The 20235-nt window shown below is 40.8% G+C and overlaps 1 protein-coding gene across 8 annotated transcripts in view; it reads right to left on the minus strand.

Moving 5' to 3' along the window:
* Positions 1–20235, minus strand: part of Acap2 (ArfGAP with coiled-coil, ankyrin repeat and PH domains 2) — a 115805-nt gene that overhangs the window by 16368 nt on the left and 79202 nt on the right. For 3 of the 8 annotated variants that reach the window (XM_013351432.2, XM_026785394.1, XM_026785407.1), the window contains 9 exons: positions 12685–12736; positions 10317–10417; positions 9143–9248; positions 5736–5944; positions 5381–5450; positions 4109–4200; positions 2291–2451; positions 1798–1902; positions 1321–1413 (listed from right to left, as the gene is read on the minus strand). In XM_013351432.2, coding sequence (XP_013206886.1) covers positions 1321–1413; positions 1798–1902; positions 2291–2451; positions 4109–4200; positions 5381–5450; positions 5736–5944; positions 9143–9248; positions 10317–10417; positions 12685–12736 — 989 coding nt within the window. Of the gene's footprint in view, positions 1–1320; positions 1414–1797; positions 1903–2290; positions 2452–4108; positions 4201–5380; positions 5451–5735; positions 5945–9142; positions 9249–10316; positions 10418–12684; positions 12737–15839; positions 15861–20235 lie in introns of all 8 variants that reach the window. The other 5 variants (XM_013351425.2, XM_013351423.2, XM_005344811.3 and 2 more) reach the window with 3 other exon arrangements.

The following is a 20235-nucleotide window of genomic DNA, read 5'->3' on the forward strand; positions in this document are numbered from 1 at the left end:
GAATTAGAAAACATATTAAGATAACCCAGACTGGGAAAGGCAAATACCCATGTTCTCTGCTATATGGAAAAAAATCTTAGTTCCTAATAGTTCATATGGAAATATCTTCATTAGCAAGAAAAGGCAGAGGCCGTGAAATCTAAGAGTGGTCCGGGACAAGGGGAAAAACTCTCAGCGGAAAATTGCTCGATAGTTAAATCAAAGTAAATGCTATCTATATTCTATTTAAGATCTAAAGTCATGGTTGATAGTTATTATATTAAAAATTTTTATCTTGGGGGTAGGTAGGTGCGAGTGTGGAGGAGGTCATCATGTAACTTCAGGGGGTCGGTTCTCTTCTTCCACCAAGTGAATCTCTGGCTTGACCTCAGGTCGAGAGGACAGCAGCAGGTACCTTTGCCCATGGCACCAGCTCAACACTCCATTTTTATGTATTTAAGAAATCTGTAATTCCTGCTGTGAAGTTTAGTTCCTGATACACTGTCTCTTATTAACTGTCTTAATTAGTAGTGCTGCAGAAAATGTAGAAGTCTGGCTTTGACATTTCGACACATTTAACTACTTCCATGAAGTTTCATTGTTATGTTGAGCCTAATGCCATTAATATTCCAAAATTTTTACTAATTTAAATCATCTAGTAAAAGTTTGTGAAAACACAATAAATATACAAAAGAAATGAGCAATTGATAAGAATAATGGCATAGTTATTTTTGGAATAAATATGCTGAACAAAAATTTAAAAAAAAAAAAACAACAAGCCGGGCGGTGGTGGCGCACGCCTTTAATCCCAGCACTTGGTGAGGCAGAGGCAGGCGGATCTCTGTGAGTTCGAGACCAGCCTGGTCTACAAGAGCTAGTTCCAGGACAGGCTCCAAAACCACAGAGAAATCCTGTCTCGAAAAACCAAAAAAAAAAAAAAAAAAAAAAAACCCAACAACAACAAAAAGATTACATACTATAAGATCCCATTTCCCTAAACTAGAAAAATGCCACCTTCTGCAATCATGACAGGAACCAAATGGTGTCTGGGGACTGAGACTGTAACAGGACAGGAGCAGCCAGTTACAGAGACAAAGGACACAAAAACATCAGCGCTCCTGTGGGCACACAACACGTGCACATGCGTCACCTTCTAACACATCAATTATACGTCCTCCCGTGCCCAACAGGAAGGCGGGCAGCCACTGAGAAAACACCAGGCACTAACCCGTGGCCCTCACGTGAACACACACACGCAAACACACCCACAAGAGGACGGGCGTTCGCCACGTGCATTGACCAACGGACTACACCAATCAACACTGGCTCATGAAAACTCACCAGGCTCATACAGGCTATTGGCTGACACGGTGGAAGGTAAAGATTCTCGTCCGTCATCCGAGCCTTGCTGGATCCCACTGTCGTTACTTTTGACTGTGTCAGGGGGGAAAAAAGGCTAGTGATGAAAGCTCACACCCCTTGGAAAGCAGACTCCCACAGCCAACAAGACCGTAAAATGAGCTGGCACATGGAAACATGAACTTGGCCACCACCAGCATAATAAACTTACTGCAACTTTAATCCTTTCGTAACTTAGCTTATTGGATCGTAAATCAATCACAACGCTTGAAAATAAACTTATTTTCAGAGTTCTAGCGTATCTCATTCCCCCACAAATGCTGGGAGCAGCTAAGAGCTTAGTTTACAGCATGACTGTGGAAACGTGTAATCCTGAGACAATGGGCGACATCTAGAGAAATGGCCACACCGCACAATGACCACCGGCACAGACTCGGAATGCTCCACGACAGTACTTACTACTACGCAGTTTTGAAGAAGTATCAAAGTAGGAGAAGAGTGAGTCTAGCTCATCAGGACAGAACAGAGACTCCCGCCTGGCCTCGTCGCTATTTACAGCAGCCACTGGGGACATGCAAGTTAGCAAAGCACAAAGCAGGCCGTAAGAAGGAGGGGCAGGAAAAACCGTTACTGGGCAAGTGTAGGGGGAACATAGGAGGAAATCAGGTGTTTAATCAGATACTCGGGGCTTCCGGCATAATCGATCGACAATCCCATCTCCCCCTTGCGATTAAGCTGTTGCACTTCATAGAGTATAGACTGAACCTAGGAACGTGAACCATGGGACTATCTCAGTTTTGCTGCCTTCAAGACACAGAAGTCCTGTTTTCCTTTAGAATGTATACAAGGAAACAGGCTTCTAGTATTTAGGAAACAAAACAAACCCTACAATGGCCATAATTGTGAGATTTAAAAAGTGGCTTCAGCTCAAGAAAATATCCAAGGTAAATACCTGCGGTGTGGACAGACGCCCTGACTTGGCTCAGCCTCTGTTCCTCGCAGCTTTTGGAAATAACCCTTTTCTCCTGCTCAGAAGGCGATGATATCATGGAGTATTTATCCACAAATTTCCTCTCCACATATTTTGCTCTGATATATGCCTCTTTCTCCTGTCTGGTAAACAGAAAAACACCATGATGTTCTGTTTAGCCCCTTAGCATGGCTAACACTGAACGAATGCCACTAGATTCTGAATCTGATCATAAGTGAAGTCAGCGGGGGCTCAGCAGTGACGGGCATTTGCTGCTCCAGAGGACCTGAGTTGCTTCCCACGCACTCACAACCACCTGTAACTACTCCCGGGAACCTGACACGCTCTTCTAAGATGTTTTTAAGTGAATCTGTAACAGTTAACATGTAACGTGTTTTTCTTCTAAATAAAAAGCAAGTTTCACAGACAGATGAAATACAAATGACCCACTGAAAACTCATAGTTCCACAGTATGCCATGATTCTCCTAATTTCTGTGTGATGTATTTGTATACACACTCCCTTGTGGTTTACATTAGAAACACTGCCGGAAAACTAAAAAATATCTAGAAATTAACATTTATTAGAGATACTATCATATCCTGAATAATCACTACTGATGGTCATAATTTTTCATATAATAACTGTAATAAAACAATACAGCATTCCAGATTTATAGTGGGAAAATGTCATTTCTCTTAGCTTGTAATATAACCATGAAATATGCCTGTTCTATATTTTTTCTTCTTTAATTTAAAAATGCTTAGGTCTTTGGTTAAAATAGTAGAGTCCAAGGTCACGCTATCATATGGCAAATATTAAAAGTGATTTAAAACACACTGGCTTAGTTCCAATCTCAACATAGGATTATGGAAAAATGCAATTTTAATCCGAAAAAAATAAAGATCTTACTGACAAAACCTGGTGTCAACCACAAGGACTACATGTTCCAAAGGCCCTGATTCTAGCAGCTCCCTTCAGGGGATTTCCGCCTGCAGAACTGGAAGTCTAATTGTACAACCAAACTGCCTTTCACCTTTGATTCCAAAGCCTCACAATGCCACTCGGCTGTGAGATCAACACTTGCTGAACTAAATCAGATCATGCCAAATGCTTCAGAGAGTAGAAACTCGAGCTATGAGACATTAGCCAACAGACTATTTGTGTATGTGTGGTATGTGTACATGTTTATGTATGCACATGTGTGTGTGCTCGTGTGCACACACAGACACGTGAGCCCAGAGGTCAACGTCAGGTGTCTCCTTCAATCACTCTCTACCTTATTCTTTGAGACACAGTCTTCTGCCTAACCTGGAATTTACTAGACCATTGAGACGGGCTAGCCAGCAAGCCCAAGGGATCCCCTGTCTCTGACTTCCCAGCACTGGGATTACGAGCAAATACTACCACGCCTTGCTTGTAACACAGGTGCTAAGGAACCAGACATACTTGAGATTGAGCCACGCCTCCTCCAAATGCCCACCACTAACAGAACTTGGGACGTCTTTAACTGCAAAAAGCTTTTACATTTCTATGTAGAGATTTTTTAAAATTTTTCTTAACAATTCCATGTCATCTAAAGATGGTTACATTTGACTACAAATGATTGACAGCCCAGGAAGGTGTAGCGGTCTAATGAACACACCTACGGTAAGATGCAAGGGTCTGACGGATCACATTTAAACACAAGAGATGATGGCTTCTAAACACGGCACCACCATGTCCTGTGTCAGCCGTGCTAGAATAAAGTGACAGCGTATTTGTGGCTAGGGAGGAGAGCAACACATTAAGACGACCGTACCTCTGTCCCGGCTGTGGTTTCTTTATTCCCATCTTTTCCAGCTTGGCTTCATAAACACGATTTATAACATCATTCCCCAATTCACACATAAGCTATTTGGCAGGAAAACAAACAAGCAAGCAATAAATTAAAAGTCCTAAAATTAAGCTAAACTTCAAAAGTCCTTAAGGTGGGTACAATTAACTAATTCCTCTTTATATATTGTAATTGTTCATTCCACAAAGAAAATTTAAAGTTAAAATGGGCCAAAGAATGATATAATTACCCATTTGCTATTCTTTATCAGAACATTATTACTCCTATAACAGGTACCCAACAGAAACCATCCATCCATCCACCCACCCATACCCATCCACCCATACCCATCCACCCACCCATCCATCCATCCATCCATCCATCCATCCATCCATCCATCCATCCATCCATCCAGATGTATTACATATATCGCAGTATTTAAAATCAGGACTGGACAGATAGCTCAGTGATTAAAGGGCTTGCACTGCTCTTACAGAGGACCCAAGCTCAGGTCTCAGCACTCCCATCAACTGTAAGGAACCTGACCCTTCATCCCCTGCAGGCACCTGTACTTAGTGCATATATCCATATTCAGGCTCAGACACATACACATAACAATAACAATAAACCTCTAAACAAAAGTCATATCTATCACGTCTCTCTATATATCAAACTCATGACTGTGCCTAGGCCCATGGTTGGGCAAGAAGTTTAACAATTAAATATCAATGCAGTGAGGACAGCAAGTACGGCCAATTCAAAAACAGAAAATTAAAATTAGACATCTTTTTTAAAATGTCCTTTATGGAGCTAGAGAGATGGCTCAGAGGTTAAGAGCACTGGTTGTTCTTCCAGAGGTCTCGAGTTCAATTCCCAACAACCACATGGTGGCTCACAACCATCTATGGTGGGGTCTGAGGCCCTCTTCTGGCACAAAAGCATACATGAAGATAGAGCACTCATACATAAAATAAATAAATCTTCTTAAACAAAGCCCTCACTCCCACTTTATAGAAATACTAAAAACCCATCAAGCACAGAGCTTGCTGAAATAATTGACGGACTCACCCTGTACCTGAGTTCTATCACCAGACACCTCCTAACTCCTTGTGGAATGCTCTAACTTCTTACACTTGCTTTCTCCTGGTCCATCTACTTCTCTGCTTCAGTCTTAACTTCCCCAATGCGCTAGTTCGTCTCAGCTTGAGGAGATTTACAATTGCCTGTGAAACATTTCCATGCAAATATATATCTCACCTTTAAAAGCTCAGGCTCCCAAGTGTCTAAAGTTAAAGACCGTACTTTCGAAAAATGAACCCCAAGACTCCTACATGGAGAAAAAAAGATTGCATTACTTATCAAGTCACTATTTGCATATTTACACACACACACACAAATGGCTCCCACATAAAAATATGGATGGACCCTCTGGTTAATAACAAAATGATGAATCAAAGTTTTCTAAACACTTTACAAAACTAAAATTATCCACTTTATAAAATGCATAAATATACACTGTTAATCTGGAAAGACCCACTAACAAGAACACACAGTAATTTACAACACGCATCTAACCCAAAGGAACGCTCCCACTCTGAGTGAGCATACCCACCGATGAATCCCAGAGCACTCGATGCACAAGGTAATGCCCAAGTTGATGCTGGCCCACCGTGGGTCTGCCAGCCCACAGTCACAACAGCTGGTGTTGCCAGGGATGCACTGCACACGCTGCAGGGCGCTCTCTCCTTTCAGTAATTTCTCTTTTGACTCATTTCCAGAATCTAGGCTTCCCGTTGATGGAGATGATTTCTTATCCAGCTTCTAAAAGAATTAAGAATTATTTGGTAGTTTTAATACTTTTTGTAAAGGACTGTAGGAACACGCTACATGTTATATACTACAAGCAAAAGCTTCTAGGCCATAAATTAAACATCTATTTGGATAGGCATTATTCTCCGCAATGGAGATTAAAGAACGGAAAACCTGAGGTTCTTATGACTAGGCTCCATCAATGAAGGGGAAATATACACATTAACAATTATGTGATGACTGTCACTGAACATATGAACAAGAGACAAGGACAGAAAGGGAGAGACAGAGTGGGAGGCATAATGTTATTAAGTCTCGATAATAAGGTAAAATCAGCACTTGGGAGGCTGAGGCAGGAGGAGCACAAGCTCAGGGAGCCTGAGCTACACAGGAAGGCCCTTCTGAAAGAAAGCAAGCAAAAAGAATAAAGTATTTCAAGCCACGCTCCCCAAAGGTGTTAACTATAAGTAAGTTATTTCAACAACTACAGTTAATCACTAGAAAAACTATGCTATAACACAGTGACATGCTAGAAAATATATCACCTTCAGAATGAGCCAAAAACAAAATATGATATACAAAAAGATAATTGTTTAAGTGCAAGGTCACACCAATAATAGAGTATTTAATAAGCATTAGCTAAGAGGCAGCAAAAATCAACCAAATCCAAAGATGTGGCTCTTGATTATAAGCAATTCAAGATATAAAGTCTTCATGCTGAAAAACTGTCTGCCCTGTACGAGCCAGTGTGTTAGCCCAGAAGCACTGGAAATAGAATTTGGTTCTTGTTTGTCTTTCTGAAAACACACAGAATTAGGAAGGGCTGAGCAAACAGGGCAAGCGCAGGGACGTGGAACTCCTACTGTCTTCAGAGAATAAGGTCAGTATCCACTTAAAGAACACAGCCTTATGCAGGCTCCGGGTCCTACACAGGATCAGAAGGATGCGTGCACATTACAGACGTGAGTCAATCTGAGACACACAAACAAATAATGAAAGGAATGGCTTGTGGCACATTAAATAGAATAAAAGCAAACAGGAACACAGTTAAAAACTAGTCATAGATTAAACCTCAACTGAGCAAGAAACAGAATATTTACACAATTTCAAAGTACTCCCCCCACAAAACATTTACTACCCAAAGGTTATAAGAGTACCTTACGCTGGAAAAATGGAGCAAGTAAAACCATGTGCCACCTGAAAGGATGGCCTGGGAACACAGTGTTTACACACACGTTCTTGCCAAATATGTAAAACTTAGCTGAATAGCTAGCCTTAAATTCAAAATGTTCAAGGTCAAAGGTCAGGTTAACCTGAACTCCCAACTACTCCTGACTGAGAACAACATGGCCACTAACTTTATCGTTTTGCTTTCTAAACACAAAAGCATTTGGGGATCAAATGAGTGTCACATATCAAGGCTTGTATCTCCATGCTCATGTCTGTACCATGATTATGCAGGACATCTTGTCCTAGGCTAGGGGAGTGGGTTAATAAAGTAGGAGCTGGAGATGAGGCGGCCTGCTAGCAACTCACTCTCAAGCGGTTCAAGGGGAAGAACTTAACTTGTACTGAAATTCTTTGGGCATTTGAGATTTTGAAATTTTTCAAAATAGATCTGGCTTATCAGATGTCTGAAATGTAAAGTTAACAAACAGAATTATCGGTGGAAAAGGTATCAGAAATCACATGGGTTCATTCCCAATTTTCCTTGATATGCTAATGTTTTTGCTCCCAACTAGAGATGCTGAGAGCTAATGAAGGCGTCTTTGGTCAGGAAGGAGTTGTAGCCCAGGGTTCTCTCCCTAACCCCAGGCCAGTAAGGGACTTCTCTGCACATAAGTACAAATGAATGGAAACCATTTCTCTAGAGGAGCAAGTCAGAGTCTCAGATGGGGTTCAGCTGAGAGATCAAAGGTGGAGACAAAGTGAACGTGCACACACAGTACTGAGATGGATACCCAGCACCCACATCTGCCCTGCCAACTCCCACTGCATGTGGGAGACACCAGTGAACTTCCTCTAGGAAAAAGATGCTCGTGTGGCAGTTGCTCAGCACATAGTCCAAACTTAGGAGAGTCTTTCTACTCAACAAAATCTTAACTAGGTGCTCAATGTGTAGGCTTAACTTTTAATCATTGATACATTACAAGAGAGCCAAGGAAAACCTACAGAACAGTTCATCTAGCTGTCTACAGGATTGCCTAAGAAAAAAATTGTTTTAATTTATGACCCAGGATACTTTCCTAAGAGTATTGGTTAGGGAGGCTCAGAGGCACCCCAAAAATCACAGGCTGCGGCCACTGCTCTTTTTGCCCACAGTAACTAGATAGGAAGAGCCTATAGCTGAAGTCACCACTCACTTCGGATGCGGGACACAGAGAGATCAACCTCAAACTGACCTGGAAACTCTCTCCTTGCCGGCTGCCTGCCTTACGCAGTGCCAGAAGCTGCTGGGGAGAGAAGAGACATCAACAGCTTTACCCAGCACTGGAACATGCATGCTAATGACACCGACTTGCTAGAAAGATGCACCCACAGGTACAGTAATGGCACAATGATTACAGCTCAACCAACTGCTTTCTGTGTGAATCTGAGACCTGCTTCGCAAAAGGGATTTCATGCCTCTTACTGTATATCTCATCAAAAGCCTATGACTGCAGAGATCATAGGCCACGGGGAAAAGGGGATCTATCCTTACTGTTCTACCAAACAGTCGGACTGTCAAACTGTACTCTAAATGCTATGTGGCTACCAATGTCTTGGTGCTACTCTCAATTTGGTCAGGTAAGTTTCTTTTGGCAGGGAGTGATGGCCAGTGCAGAGACTCCTAACCGATCAAAGCGCCAAACAGAAATAACTCGGAGTGTTCAGCTGTGGGTGGCCCATCTCCCAGCTGCTCACCATCCAAGGCTCAGGGAAGAAGCAACGGCAGAGACCATAGAAGAGCTGGCAGGGAGGAGAGCTGCGACATGCTCATATTTGGACAGGGCATGGTTGCTGACTGCATCAACTCTTGGCAACTCTGGTTACCTGCAGAAGATCTACACAAGGTCAAGCCAATCAGAATTCTCGCATGGGTGATGGCTGAGACCACGAGGTCCCGCCCCTACCAGAGGAGCTACAAACAGGTGATGGCTGCTGAGGGAAGGAGAATCACTGAAAACATTTAGCAGTAGGTCCCACGATACCGACGGCACCTCTACTAACCTCTGATTCATCGCCCTTCTCTCTGTATGCAGTGGCAATGCTGGTCTGAACAGCCTTAATCCAGGCCTGGCGAAGCTTTTCAGAATCTGCCTGGAGCATACAACTTCTACAAGGAAAGAGCATCATTTTCTCAGACAGTAAGTCAGGAGGGGAAAAAAATCCACACACTTTATTTTTCCTCACTATGCTATTAAGTACATTTTAAAAATGTGCATTAGTGTTTTGCCTGACTCTAAGTCTGTGTACCGTGTGTGTGTATATCTGTGTGTGTCTATGTGCTATGTGTGTGTCTGTGCGTGTGATGTACTTTGTGTCTGTGTGTGTGATGTGCTGTGTGTGCCTGTGTGGTATATGTGTGTCTGTGTGGTGTGTTATGTGGGGGTGTGGAGGTGTGGTATGTGTCTGTGGGTGTTTGTGTGGTGTGTATGGTATGCTGTGTGTGTATGTCTGTGGTGTGTGCCTGAGTTGTGTGTGTGTGTACCTTGCGTGTCTGTGTGGTATGTGATCCGTGTGTGAGGGGTATGTATGTCTGTGGTATATATCTGTGTGTGTGTCTATGTAGTATGTGTGTGTGGTGGGTGCATGCAGTGTGTGTCTGATGTGATGTGTGTGATGTGTGTGTGTGTGTGGTGTGTCAGTGTGTCTGTGTGGTGTTTGTGTGTGTGTATTCTCTCATATCCTTTACCTCCCTTTCTCTCCACCATGTAAGCAGAACACTGCTTCTTTTTTAAGTGTGGTGCAAAATGAAATTCAAAGTCACACACTTTCAATTTAACATAATATCTAAAAAGTTTTCACGTGGACTAGGTTTGGTGCTGAGACAGGAGAATGACAACTTCAAGGCTCTGAGTTCAATTCTCACTATCTACCAGGTTTTCACATAAACGTGTTTACAGGAAGGACAGAGCTCAGTAGTGGGTGCTTGCCTACCATGCTCGCAACCCACTAAGTAAATAAACAGCGATCTAACAGATTCGAAAGACTGGGATACATGGAGAGAAATTACATAAGTACTTGGACAGAACATCTACAATTGCTAATGGAATTCGTTTTTAAAACATTAGTTCTTTTGTTACACTGATAATCATAAATCAGAGTTCTCAGATCTGGTAAAGTCTTTCAGACAAACTACATAAACACAAAAACAATTCTCAAATTGTGGCGAACGTCTTACTTTGTTGGAGAGACCACCTCGAAGCAGAACCGCCGCTCTATGTCTTCGCAGTGCTTCACCGTGCACAGCCTGAGGTCCTCCACCACCACCGTGGGGCTGTCCTACAGCAAGGAGGCAAGCTCAGTTCATCAACCTAGCTCCCAGCACTACAGCAACAATAAACTCCAAATACACTCCAAAATCCGGCCTCATTTAGAAGGTCTCTATTTTATCACAGTGTCGTTATGAAGATATAGAACTAATGGAGGCAATCATATATTGTTTATTTAATCTGCCTCATCCAACTACTTTATGTAAAGTAAGTGCAATCATTTAGAGAAAGGATTGACACACAATTGGCACTTAACGAATACTCAAAAAATTATCTCCTTGTTGGCCCTCTTCCATCCCACTGATGTCCATTACTCTTTGGGTTCCCATTCACATATGGAAGAGCTACATTCTCCCCAAAGAGAAACCGGTAACGAATCATGTTTTAAATAGCCCAATGAGAAACAACGAGAAATTGGTAAATTCTTCTTAAAATTCTTACAAGAAAGAGAAAAGATTTTGTCATTCCCTAATCAAAATACCAGTGCAAAAAATCAGGAGAAAGCACCGATGGATTAACTACAAAGTTCACAAGAGCCTATGATTAGTGCGGCCATCTCACAGCAAAGGGGATAACAGATGTTTGTGGTTCACAGACTGTCATTCAAGGGCTAAGTGAGAAGCACACTATCAATTAACAAATGGTTTTCTTTCAAACAAAAGGTGTACTGGGAAGGCATTCTCACAAGCCTTCCCAGTACACCTTTCCAACACATAAAATTCCTTGCCTTGAAATGAGGCCAAGAAAACACATAAACACAGTGGTAACAAAGACAGGGTTCCTGTCTACATTACTGACGGCATACACTTTGACTTCTGTCATTTTAAAGCACTCTATGTGGTCACCATTGGTCCTAAGATAACGTGTTCTAAAAGACAAACCGTCTACAGCCTCAAAATGGTACCATGGGATGTCAGGGTTACTCCTGCCACGTAACTAACAGAAGGACTTATAAGATGAAGGTAATAATCTTGGGACACAAAACACCTTAAAACTAGGAATTAAAATTTCCGGCCGGGCAGTGGTGGCGCACACCTTTAATCCCAGCACTCGGGAGGCAGAGACAGGCAGATCTTTGTGAGTTCGAGGCTAGCCTGGTCTACAAGAGCTAGTTCCAGGACAGGGTCCAAAGCTACAGAGAAACCTTGTCTCGAAAAACCGAAAAAAAAAAAATATCTGAATTGGAGCTGGAGAGACGACACAGTGGTTAAGAGTGTACGCTGCTCTCGTGGAGGACAGGGTTAGGGTCAGGCAGCTCACAGCTACCTGTGAGTAACGTCAATTCTAGGAGGTGTGGTGCCCTCTTCTGACCTCCACAGGCACTGCACTCAAGTGTACAAATCCACATTCAAGACATACATATCCACATCATAACTAAGAATAAAAATAAAATCCTTATAGAAAGGGGTAGAAAGATGTTTCAGCAGTTAACAGCACTGGCTGTTCTTCCAGAGGACCCAAGTTCGATTCCCAGCATCTGTAACTCCAGTTCCAGGGGATTTGATGCCCTTATCTGGTCTTTTTGGGCACTGTATACATGGTACAGAGACATACTTACAGGCAAAATACCCATACACAGGCAAAGAAGCAAAAAGGAAAACGCTGATTAAAAAAGAAGAATTCATAACCGCAGGACTAAAAAAAGGGCTCAGCCATTAAGGCTGCTTACTGCTCACAGGGGACCAGAATTGGGTTCTCAGCTCCCACATCGGACAGCCCACGACCACCTCTAATTCCTTCTCCTGGGGGATCAAACACCACTGGTCTCAGTGAGCAACTGCATTCACACGTACAGAGATACATACATACTCACAATTAAAAACAATAAAAATAATGCAGGTCACGTGGCGCACAACTTTAATCCCAGAACTCAGGAGCCAGAGGACCCCAGATCTCTGTGAGTTGGGGGCCAGCCTGGCCTACACAGTGAGTTCCAGGTTGGCCAGGGCTGCTTTAAGACAATAACCCAGTGCCTCTGGGGGCACTGCAGTCACGTGCACAAACTTGCACTCAGACACACATGTACACACAAATGAAAACAAATTTTTCTTTCTCAAAAAAAATTCAGAATCAAATCACTCTGCTTTTAAGGATCAAGGGTTGACAGCTTCCACTCCACTCGTTATGAATACCCAAACATAAAACCAATAAACAGCAATTTCAGAATTTTGCATATGGATATTTATGGACTTCAGTGTTCACCAAGACAAACAGACAAAGAACTAGAACCAGAACTTATCAGTTTTCACTGTATTGCTTAATAAAGAACATACGTACCTTGAACTTTTTCTGGTAAACCAACTGATTGTTCTGTATGGAGAACCAGCGTCTAGACAAAGACAAACAGATTAAAGATGGCGTGCCTTCAGTCATCCCCCGGCGGTGTAGGGTGATGGTGTTGGGAATGCATTGCTTTGTTCTCGTGAACTGAAGCATATGACATAACTACCGAAAACTAAGAATAAGCATCTTAAAATGATCACAGGTTAGGGAGATAAATAGCTGTTTGGGTTCATTTTATGTCACAAATAACAAAAGCTTTTATTTTTCCTGCTAAGACCATAACTATTTTAAAAGTAAAAACTCACAGGGTTTTTTTTTTTGAGGTACTAAAATATTATCTTTTCTTTCAAATATCTACTTTTATGATAAAGAAAACTTAAATTACAAATAAAATGTCCATTTATATATGGTAAATGGTGCTTTATTTTCAACCTTTTAGAAGCTAATTCAGCAAATGTTTGATCCTCAGCAAAACAGAGACTAATCACTTAGGACTGTATCAAAGATAAGATGATCACTAGCTTTATTCCATAGAAGAGCCCTTACTTCTCAGTGAATTACATTGTTGTTACCATATATATATATATGACCCCCAAACTGTTTAAATGGCTCTCCTCATTACTGCTAAGTTATTAAGAAAACAATTTGCTCATACTCTTCTTTAGAAAAATGAATGTAGGTAATGTAAGCCATATGTACTAATTCTAGTTTATTAACATAAGAAAAAGAAATATATACATAAAAAAATCACAGTAAAAAGCCATTCATAAAAGCAAAACTTCTCACCAAGCACGAAAAATGAACAGTATTTGAGTTGTTATTTTTAAATTAGTTTTATATGAGATGATTTTTAATATAAACATTAGTTATTAATCTATTAGCAGATAGAGATTCTACCTTTTCATTGACAATAATACAAATTGCTAGAAATTATATCCAGGTGTTTTGAATTTCTATTTTCAAATTTTTAGTTATTTCTCCAAAGCTGAGAAGGAGCCCCGAATACATCCTAGGGTCTCAGGCCTTTTACCGGGTGGGTGGGTTTTCTCGCCACTTAAAAATGTATCACCTTTTTCATTGAGAGAGAGTTTGTTGTGTTAAATAAGCATCTAAGTAAAATAACGTGGGTGCCGCTGAATGCAAATCAACAGACCAGAAAAGGAAGAATTCCAAGGCTCTCGTGGGGACAGGCAGCTGGTTAGAAATGTTAGATCAAAGTCCTACACACAAACCAAATGGCGCACCCTGCCACATGGGATGACATGCAATGGAGACAATCTCTGAATCTGATTAAAATGTTGTCATAAAATTCATTTGAGGAGGGTGAACTATATTAATAAATATGTACGGGCTGTGTATCATAATAGTTATCTCACACAGTCTGAGAAAAACTACACTTTTATTAAATAATGGAAAGACGGCCATATAAAATTGCAAACTTTTCATGCTTCTGAGGTCTTTTGACCTGGTCCTTCTTGGGACAGTGTTCCCTAGAAAAACTAATAATAATAACTAGACAGATGCCCCTGTTCCATCGGAGACCATGCCCTCCGGTTATTAGCCTTATGGAGCATATGTATTTCTGAAGGTCAGTTTCCCTGATATTCATCTGCTTCTGGGTGACAATTTTCCATCACTGGATTTTGTAAAATACTTAGAAAAGACAGTACAAATTTCTCTTCATTTGCTACTTCCTTAAAGAAAGCATAATAATACATCATAGGTAGGGAAAAATGAATTATAAAGATGTGTTAGTCTGACACTATCTTTCTTCTGCTACCATTAGAGACACACAACCAATGCCAACCAGAACTTTAACCAGGTGCCTAAAGGTAACGAAACATATATATGTGTATATCTGGGGAGTGCATGCGTGTGCTCTAGTGTGCATGCACATATGTGCACATGAACATGGAGTCCAGAGACCTTGGGGATCATACTTAGGGCACTGCCCAACTCCTTTGAGACAAGGTCTCGTATACTCACGAATTGGGTAGAGCAGCTGGCTGTCGAGCCCTAGGGATCTATCTGTCTCTCCCTCTTCAGTGCACATGACACCACACCTGGCATTTGTGTGGGGGTTGTGAGAGATCAAACTCAGGTCCTCTTATGTGCAAGGCAAGCACTTTAGTGACTGAGTTCTCTTTCCAACTACTGGAATAGAGTTTTTAGCTGTTCCTATAAAATAATACTAGTGACTATTAATATTTCCAAGAAAGGAAAAGTATGATGAACAGCTCGCAGCCTATGAATTACCTACACACAGAGAAATACTTAGTATTTGAAGCACTTCTTACAGGAAATTTTAAAGCACTACATAAATTGTAACTAGAGAGAAGAGACAAGCTTTAGAAATCACCGTGCTAACAGAGTATACAGTCTACAAGACTAAAAAGTAGAGCACAAAGTATAGTTGGCTTTTAGTCTCTTATGTGTAAGAAAGTAAAACACGTTTTGTATCTGTGTCAATAAAAGTAATTTAGTATAATTTAGACCAAAATATTACATCTATTTTTAAAAAAATAAATACTATTACATATGAAGAAAAATTTCCAGTTGGCCAATTTTAGGTCAAATGGGAAAAAATAAATTTATAAAAATCAAATATATTTTACTATGTTTGCTCTCAACATCAAAAATATTGGTAAAAGTTACAGTTCTAAATCTGAAGAAGGTTTATAACTAAAACTATATAAAGTATGGGGCCATATTTTGGTGCTAGCTAACCATTTAATATAAATTAAAGGCCTAATGCACTGATTTATTCAATTCAATTTGCTGTTTCCATGAGAATAAAGCAGAAGAGAGCACCTATGACCAGGCAGGGGAGTCTCTCTCATCCCAGCTGCTGCTCCATCCTAAACACGGGTCACTATTTTATGTCAAAAAGCATGTCACAGGGTGTGCCTACCACTTGGTCTGCATCGACTTTGCATCAGCCGTCCTTCCCCAGATCAAACCAACTGAGGTCAGGGGCGACCAAAAGGCCTCTTCCTCAAATAAACACTTGTATTTTTGTTCCAATTTAGAGCATAAAGAGATTTTTTTTTATCCATTGCAAGTAATCCAACTGAACATGGGTTAATCAGGCTTTCTCGTGCTACAGAGGAAATTGGATAAGAAGAGGAAGGCAGGAAGCTATTTGGTACCTGATATGATCGGGTTTTTTCCTGTCATGTGAAAAAATGGGGCAGGGTTAAAACAAAAGGGAAAGGCATAAAAGAAAGAAAATGCAAATGCGCAAATAAGCAAAGGACCAGCATGATACAAAAATAAGACAAAAAAAAAAAAAACTAAAGAAACGAGCGTAAGCTAACAACTTAACAATGCAGTCCAAGTAGAGTATCATGTGTTTTATTATAAACATAGACATTTTGCAGAATTTCAATTCCTAAGAAACTGAAATACTTTGCAAATATTTGAATTATTATATTACCATTACCTTATTATTACTATTTTGACTGTCTGCCCCTATGGTCCTAACTAGAAAATACAGATAGCCTTGTGCCACACTTCAATAGGCTGTGCCTGGAAGGTAGGAGGAAAAGCATTCATTTTACCTAGAGAAACCTTCAGCCAATAAAAACTTTTTGGAAAGAAAATGGGGTGACTAATTGAGAATTTCAAAGATCATAAAATAGTGACTGAGTAAACCTCCCACCGATCCCCATCCACCTTCATCACATGATGACAGACTTTAAGGCCACGCATAAACATGACTCACTCAGTGATTTTGAGAGAAGCAGAAAGGTGGAGACAGGGCTTGGCTGTGTAGCCTAGGCTGACTTAGCTCATGTAATCCTCCTGCCTCACCCTCCCAGGTTTTGGGACCATGGGAATGCACACTCTCCCCAGCAGACTCATTTTTAGTCTAGGTGTATACTTCTTACTTTAAAACAAAGGCCAATAAAAAAAAATTTATCAAGTCAGGCGATGGTGGCACATACCTTTAACCCCAGCACTTGGGAAGCAGAGGCAGGAGGATCTCTGTGAGTTCAAGGCTAGCCTGGTCTACAGAGAGTTCCAGGACAGGCATCAAAGCTACACAGACAAACCCTGTCTCAAAAAACCAAAAACATTTTTATCTGTACCAGCAGTATATAGAACATTTTGCTTTAAAATTTTGTATAATACATTTTATGCTGGGTTATATTTTCTGGAGTCTGCTTCTTTTATTAGCCTTTCCAACTAAATACTAAATTACATTAACAGTTATTTTCTTTGTTATTCCTCCTTTCCAAATTCATTGCGAGGCAGAGAAGAGAGACATACGTTCCAGTGTTTAAAGTCTGAATTGAAACTGCATACTGGGAAAATAACTTAATAAGAAAGCTCATTTTTGCATGCACCCCCAGAAAAATAAAGCAGTCCCTATAGATGCTCAAGTTCTCTAAGACAAAATGCAGAGTTTGCATATAATCATAATACATGAGTGTATGAAGGAGAGACAGATGAGAGAGAGGGAGGATGAGAGAGGGGGGGGGGAGAGAGAGAGAGACAGAGAGACAGAGAGACAGAGACAGAGAGAGAGAGACAGAGAGACAGAGAGACAGAGAGAGAAACAGTAAGACTGGCCATGCAGCCCTCTCTGGGCTCAGTTGATCTTCCCACCTGTGACTTGAATTAACTGAGTTCAATCACCTCTAGATTTACTTACAACTGTTATTATAATGTAAATGCTATGTAAATAGTATTATTGCATTTTTTGAAAGAGTAAATAATTACAAGGAAAAAAACTCCATGTTAAGTACAGAGTTGGTGTTTCTCAAAATTGTTGATTCTCAGTTGGGGGAGTGCTTAAGTGTGAGATCATACATAGAGCGAACAGTATCATACATTTACATGTTCAGATGCCACCAACAGGAACATGACTGCCAATGCATATAGAACATGAACTTCTCGTTCTTATGCCCTCTGCCCTCACACAAGGGCATTCTACATTCTACATCATACAACACTAGACACTGCTTTTAAAGTTAACTGTAATTTATGAAGCATGAGGGAGTTTTTTTAACATTTGGGAATTCTTAATCACATTCACATATCCCTCAGGATGGAGATCTTTGAAAGTTGATGCTGAAAATATGATATAATTTCATAAAACGAATAGAAAAGCTTAATATCTGAAGAGGTGGATTCTGAGATGGTTGTTTGGCTTGGTTTTGGTTTTCTGGGACAGTTTCTTTGTGTATCTTTGGAGCCTGTCCTGGAACTCGCTCTGTAGACCAGGCTGGCCTCCAACTCACAGAGATCCGCCTGCCTCTGCCTCCTGAGTGCTGGGATTAAAGGTGTGTGTCACCACCGCCCAGTCTCTGAGATGTTTTTAATATTAAGGAATATAGAGTCTTACTTAGAGGAGCAGACTGTATTATGATAAATTACATGAATGGAAGCAAATTACTTACACGTCCTGAGATTAGGCATTTGATAAGCCTCATCCCTGCTCTCGCCTGTCAAATTTTTGCTATATTCTGCATATCATCTGTCCCCTTGAAGGTTCTGCACTAGATCCGGCTCACAGTGTGGCACAGCTAGGATGGTGGAATCCTTAGGGACGGGGCCTTGTGCTGGGTGACCACATCATTGAAGACACTGCCTGTGCAAGGGACCAGTGCTGGTCTCCTGAAGGATGTGTGTTGTTGGGAACTGGTCATTTCCCTTCCTGCTCTTTGACTTTCTGTCTCAAGATCTCAGGCACACAGCTCTGCTATCGAAACACAGACCAGCAACACAAGCTCCCTCAATGACGTCATCCAATCTTTAATTTCCAGACTACAAAACCATGAGAAAAATAAATCCGTCTTAATTTCAGCCATCTCGCTAAATCTCCCTGTCCTTGCTGACTGTGGCGGTCACAGACAGCCCTTGACCCAGCAGCTCCACTTCTGAGGGGATGCCTTCCCACCCTGCGGACACGGCACATCTACAACAGGGGTTTGCAGATGCTCCAACTTGATCTCACTTCTGTTTTAGTGTCAATGCCAGTCAATATGACTCATCAAACACTGAGACGGTCCACATTTGATTGATCTTATTCTACTGCTCGGAACAGTAGGTCTGCAATGGACCTCCAACTAAGACTAACTGTGCTTCGCTTTGTAGTCTGAGATCACATTTCTCGCTAGGGTGGAAATGCAAAGTGGTTATACATCTTGGCTTTCATTTTCTTAAGCTTTAAAGAGGTGCAAATCCGAAGGTTACATTTCAATTCTAGCATCACACTATGAAACCACAGTGGCTGAATAATCTTATAAAATTATTGCGCACTTGTTGTTTCTAGTTTCCTACACAAGCTACAGAATTTGCCGAGGACTTAAAGGGATCATAGTTTCACATTTCAACTCAAGAAACACAATTTTAATTTTTCATTTTCACTGTGTAATAACTAGAAGCATTACTGATAACCAGATCACGATAACGGTCCTCCAGTACCCATGTCTTATTTAAAAGTTCTGCATAACTCAGAGGCTTAATATTAAATATCTTCAACCTTTTCAGCTTATTCACTCTCAAATGAAGAAAAAATTCAAACAAGATCATGTACCATTTAGATTTCCTACAACATCAAACACTAGAGAAATGCTCAATAAACCACTGACATTTAAAAATGTCACTGAGAGCTTTCGAACTTCAACACCAAGAAATCTAAGTAAGTGCAATCAGAATCCATCTCAATACAGCACTGAGGCTCCCATTAAATTAACACAATGTACACCCAATGAACATTAATAGGAGACCCTATTGATTTTAGCAATAACCTGCCTTTAGGAACATCTCCATCACTGGGTGAATACCTACCTGCCGCTACCACAGAAGACATTTCATCCAACCCTGCAATAGCAAATCAGTTACCCAGAACACAAACACCACTCTCAATTATTATAAAACTGTCCTTTTTTGATTTAAACAAAAGGGAAAACGGCATCCTTGAGTAAAAGACCAAGCACTAACATCAGAAGGACGACTGGAGCCGAGCACCTTTCAATGCTGCTAGGCATGAAATTACTTCATATCAATATAGTAAAATACTTCATATTTTCTTTTTTGTTTTGTTTTGCGATTTTTGACACAAGATCATACTATGCAAGTTAAGCTGGCCAGGAACTCAAAATTCTTCTGCCTTCGTGGGTAGGATTACAGGTATGCCCGCCATGACACCTGGCTATAATTCCATTCTTGTAAGACATTCAGTAGTTTTGTATTTTGTAAATATTAATCAAGCCAGGCAGTAGTGGCTCACGTCTTTAATCTCAGCACTTGATGGGCAGAGGCAAGCAGATCTCTGTAAATCCGAGGCCAGCCTGGTCTACAAAATGAGTTCCGGGACATCCAGAGCTGTTATACAGAGAAACCCTGTCTTGAAAAAACAAACAAACAAAATAAACAACAACAAAAAATAAGTAAAAATTCAAAGTGTTTGCTAGCCATTACATTTATAATAAAGAAATAATGACTATCATGACTTCTCATGTCCTACTTACGTGTTATTACAAAGGCCAAAAGCTCAGGGTTACCTGGGCTAAAGACCTGCAAATTTTTACTTTG

The sequence above is a fragment of the Microtus ochrogaster genome, chromosome 2 (genome assembly GCF_000317375.1).
Source record: "Microtus ochrogaster isolate Prairie Vole_2 chromosome 2, MicOch1.0, whole genome shotgun sequence".
In the NCBI taxonomy this organism is placed as follows: Eukaryota; Metazoa; Chordata; class Mammalia; order Rodentia; family Cricetidae; genus Microtus; species Microtus ochrogaster.